At 45.3% G+C, this 5,000-nt stretch overlaps 1 protein-coding gene across 1 annotated transcript in view; it reads left to right on the top strand.

The window, feature by feature from the left end:
- Window positions 1-3,109: 3,109 nt before the first annotated feature.
- The window catches only part of slc7a10a (solute carrier family 7 member 10a), a gene marked incomplete at its 5' end in the record, with an annotated part of 22,738 nt that continues 20,847 nt past the window's right edge, over window positions 3,110-5,000 (top strand). The window contains one exon of the mRNA XM_084476004.1: window positions 3,110-3,278. Within this exon, the coding sequence (XP_084332130.1) occupies window positions 3,110-3,278 (169 nt within the window). The remainder of the gene's footprint in view (window positions 3,279-5,000) is intronic.

Here is a 5,000-nt window from a genome sequence, read left to right as displayed (position 1 = left end):
TCCTGGGGGGAGGGGGGGTTGTGGGGGGGGGTCATGGGTGGGTGGAGGAGGTTGCTATAGCACCCCAGCCGCCTCACACAGCCATGCTGTAGCTGTTAACAAATTATTTTTCTTTGTGTCATCATGTGTGTGTGTGTGTGTGTGTGTGTGTATGTGTGTGTGTGTGAGTGTATATATAGATATATATTTACATTTCTTTATATATCTATTCTATATATAGATATATAGATGTAAACAAATATATACAAATATATTTTAAATAAATAAATTCCCAACCTGTTATATTAAAAATATAAACTATATATATATATTAATAGAAGGAAAGGATACCAAAAATATTCCAGATATGCTATTTAAATATTGCAAAGGAACAGGATCAACACATACAATGCACACACACCACACAAACATACATACCGCACACACACATCACAACTAGACCACAAATGACATGATCCAGATTCAGTCCACACAAAACCGACAATGCTCTGTGAGGACAAACCATCTTTTGCCACGGCAGGACCCACTGAAATAGGTTTCTAAATCATTTGATGAACGTAATGCAGGAGACGTTATGTTTCCTAAACCTTTGTCAATAAAGCTGATCTTATCTTATCCCTTCATACTTAGTTACTTACTCACAGACAATATGTCTGCTAGCCCCTGTTAATGTAGTCCTTCAGCTGTCTGTGGTACAGTTTACTGGAGCTCATTCTACACTATTTCCATTAGAGCTAACTCAGTGTCCGGGCTGCTAAAAGGGGAGGCTGTGATGAAGGCTTTGGCTACATACACACACACACGCGCGCACACACACACACACACACACACACACACACACACACACACACACACACACACACACAGCAATCCCAGCCTGTCCACTAGCTACCGAAGGCACTTCAACCATATGATGAATAATGCATAAATCTCTCTCCCTCCATCTCTCCATCTCTTGTTCGCTCTCTCTCTCTCTCTCTCTCTCTCTCTCTCTCTCTCTCCGTCTCTGTCTCTCTCTCTCCGTCTCTCCGTTTCTCTCTCTCTCTCTCTCTCTCTCTCTCTCTCTCTCTCTCTCTCTCCCTCTCTCTCACACCCTCCTGTGTGATGTATTTGTTTGTTGCCTCACTGTTTCAGAATGACTTCCTGTCCTACACAAAGCCGGTGGTCTTCGTCGGGAGCTCAGGCAGAGGGAGAGTTGGCCCCTGCTACGGGGCCCGCACTAATTGTGTATTCTCTAGCCAGTCCCTGCCCGCCGCAAGTCAATGACCTGAGTACTTAAAGTGTAGCTGGCTGATGGAGAGCAGGGGGAGAGATAGAGAGAGAGAGAGAGAGAGAGAGAGAGAGAGAGAGAGAGAGAGAGAGAGAGAGAGAGAGAGAGAGAGACAACAATGACACACTCAGGCCCTCAAGAAACAGTTCACACCAAACACAACTACTGTTTCCTGCTGGACACCGGGAGCTGCCCAGTACAACCACAGTCTTCAGCTGGTTTTACTGGGAGCTGCCCAATATAACCGCAGTCATCTACTGGTGGACACCGGGAGCTACGCAGTACAACCACCGTCTTTTACTGGTTTTACTGGGAGCTGCCCATTATAACCACAGTCTTCTACTGGTGGACACTGGGAGCTTCCCAGTACAACCACATTATCTCTACTGGTTATACTGGTTATACTCCAGTCCTGTATACCATAGGGTTGAAGTTGAAGGTGTCAGGTTTCATTGATGGTCTTTGTGTGTGTGTGTGTGTGTGTGTGTGTGTGTGTGTGTGTGCATGCGTGCGTGCGTGCGAGTGTGTGTGTGTGTGTGTGTGTGTGTGTGTGTGTGTGTGTGTGTGTGTGAGTGTGTGTGTGTCTCAGTGTCGTCTCGTGGGTCCAGTTTCAGAGGGTGTGGGACGAGGGTCTGTTGTTTCCTTGGTCTGGGGAGGGTTGGGGGGGGCGGGGAGGGGGGGGGGGGGCAGGGGTACCATGACAACCAGGTGAAGCTTGTTGTGTTTTTTCTCCCTGGGGGCGAGGAGGATGAAGAAGGGGTGATTAGATAAATGAGTGAAGAGGACGTGAACGAGTGAATGGCTGATTAAAGGGGGGAGGGAGGAAATACAAGGATGAGAGGAAGCGGAGAAGAGAGAGTGAAGGGGAAGACGGAGGGTTGAAGTGCTGAAGGAGAGGCGATGACAGGGTGAACTCCTGATTGGAGTCCAAGGAATGATGTCCTTATGTCAATAGTGTGTGTCTATACGCCTGTGGAGGAGGCTGACCTTTGGCAGGTACAACTGGATGACAGAATGGACCCTCCAGGGGATGGCCAGGTACCTGTAGAGGTAGACTAACCTTTACCAGGTACAACTAGAATTTACCATGACGGTTGGTTACCTGAAGAGTAAACTAACATACCACACAGTGAGGATCATGATATAAAATACACAATAAGTTATAAACGGTTCTAGATGTATATTCAATACATTGGGTCAATATGCTGACCCATGTCACATTACGAGTGCTTATGGTTCGTTATGAAGGCTTATGTTACATTATGAGTGCTTATGTTACATTATGAAGGCCCGTGTTATGTTAAGAATGCCTTATCCCAGTCTGGTCAAGGTGCCCTCGAGAAAAGTCAATACCTGTTCAGCCAAAACGTGTGTTTGGGTCTCACACACACACACACACACACACACACACACACACACACACACACACACACACACACACCCCCTCTCTCTCTCTCTCTCTCTCTCTCTCTCTCTCTCTCTCTCTCTCTCTCTCTCTCTCTCTCTCTCTCTCTCTCTGACTCTCTCTCTCTCAAAGACAAACCAACACACCCTCTTTCTCTCTCCTCTTTCTGCTGTGCTGTTATTGATTAATTTCCCACAAGGAGTATATATAAGTATCCTCACCATCATCATCCTCACCATACTCCTCCTCACCCTTATGGACAATAATAACAACAACAACAGGACGCCCACCCCGGGACAGTATTAGTATGCATGCAACAACAGCGTAGTCTCCTGCGCATGCGTGGGCCCTACGCGGTGCATCAGTGTAGTAGCACCCACTATATGAGCGCAGCCCAGCGATCCGAGCAGGGACTGTGTTAAAGGAGGCGCACGATGGATGGAACCGACGCGAACCGGAGGAGCTGCTCCAAGGCAGAGACCGAGCCGCTGCAGGCGGTCGGGCCGGCCGGGGACAATGACAGCCAGGGCAGCCCTGCTGGGAACGACAGAGTCACTTTGAAGAAGGAAATTGGACTTTTGAGCGCATGTGCCATTATTATTGGTGAGTAGTACGGCTACATGGCATCTTTATGGGGTTTCTTTTAAAGTACCGGATTTTTCTTCAGACTCGGGAGTTCTAGGGCACTTGTTGGACACGATGCTGCATGATCAAAGCGTTTAGACGTCTAGGCCTGCGTGATGAACACTTCTGCTGTTGCGAATATGTTTATGCGTGTCTGTGTCAGTGTTTGTGTGTGTCAGTGTGCATGTGTGTGCGTCCTTATTGCAGGGGGTCTCGGCGTAGCGCTGCTCCCGCATTTGGTTCGGGTTAAATGCGCTGACATAGTATTTCAATGTGCAACTTGTTAATAACTTCGCTTTGGCGCAACATCGGCCAATGCATCGAGAGGGAGAGTGTGTGGACCAGTCTCTTCACCTGGCTCCACAAGTTCAGGGTTTGAAGCGGGATGGAAACTGTTGCATCAGTTCGGGGGAGGTTCTGTCTGCTATAATACAATGTCTACGTGGCCTCAACGTACAGTAACAGTCCGGGTTGAAATATGATAGCGGCCATTCTTTAGAGTAGACCCCTTTTACTATACCAGGAAATATGTGTGATGCAGGGGGAGGAGAGCCCCTCTCTCTCTGCGTATGGGAGCCAGGTTATAACAGGATGGGGTATAACAGGATGGAGCCAGGTTATAACAGGATGGGGACTCTTGTATTCATCACCGCTCATTCCAATTTTAAATCAAATGATGTTCTCTCAGAACAATTTCCTGAATTTTGGTGGTTGTCATAATTTGATTAAAAAGTTGGAACAGCAAACAAATTAAACTGGGTTGGTGTATGAAGCACGTGATCTTGATCATGGAGCAGGAGACAGCACTGAAGCCTGCTGCAGAGCCAGATGATCAGATCTTTAACCGTTCAGTTATCCTTTCTCGAATGAGCTGTGATGGATACTGTTCTCTCTCAGTAGACTTATTTAATGACTGATGATGAATGCGGAGAAAAAATAAAAATAAACATGAAACATTGGCCTACAACGGACTCAACTGAAATAGCCTGCAAACAGTAATCATCCACGTAGTTATAGTTCCGCGTAGAACCCCTCACTTTTTTGCACTATTTTCCCCCAGTTCTCTAAACACATATGTACCGTCTATTCAGATATGTTGTCAATGCATGTCAATCCATTATCTGTTTCAGTGATCTTTTATTTGTATCAATATAAAGTAAGCTATAAAAATGAATATAGCAGCCTGCGGAATGAAAACAATTAATGTTCTGCATAAATTGCAATCATGCTCAATCATGCTTATATAGATGTTCAACTCGTTTCAAGAGGAACGTGTGATATGAATGATTCACCCTTCTCAAACATACACTGAAAAATGTGTGTATGCCCATTGATGCGTGGCTGATGAGGTCATTCTTATATAAATAAGAAGGAATGAGTAATAAAGACACATATGTGAGCGTTGTCTCCCACACAGGTTCATTTGGCCAAGGAAAAGATGATGTCAGAATGTATACATGCAATAATGCAAAGTGCTGAAATAAATTTTAGGGCATTATAATGGCCTAAATTAGTGCCTTTGAATAAAAGAAAGACTCTAATCTCAAAGTGGTAAATGAGGTAATAGTACAAGTCGTTCTTCCAATAAGTTAAATGTTGATACAGGAAGGATTCAGCATGATTGGAAATTATGCAGAACATTATTTGTGTTCATTCAGCAGGCAACTATTTTAGTTTTATGACACCTTATATTAATAAAGG

This window comes from Micromesistius poutassou (genome assembly GCF_964030765.1).
Source record: "Micromesistius poutassou genome assembly, chromosome: 12".
In the NCBI taxonomy this organism is placed as follows: Eukaryota; Metazoa; Chordata; class Actinopteri; order Gadiformes; family Gadidae; genus Micromesistius; species Micromesistius poutassou.
The sequence above is the reverse complement of the archived record's forward strand: the minus strand, read 5'-3'. Positions and strand labels throughout refer to the sequence as shown.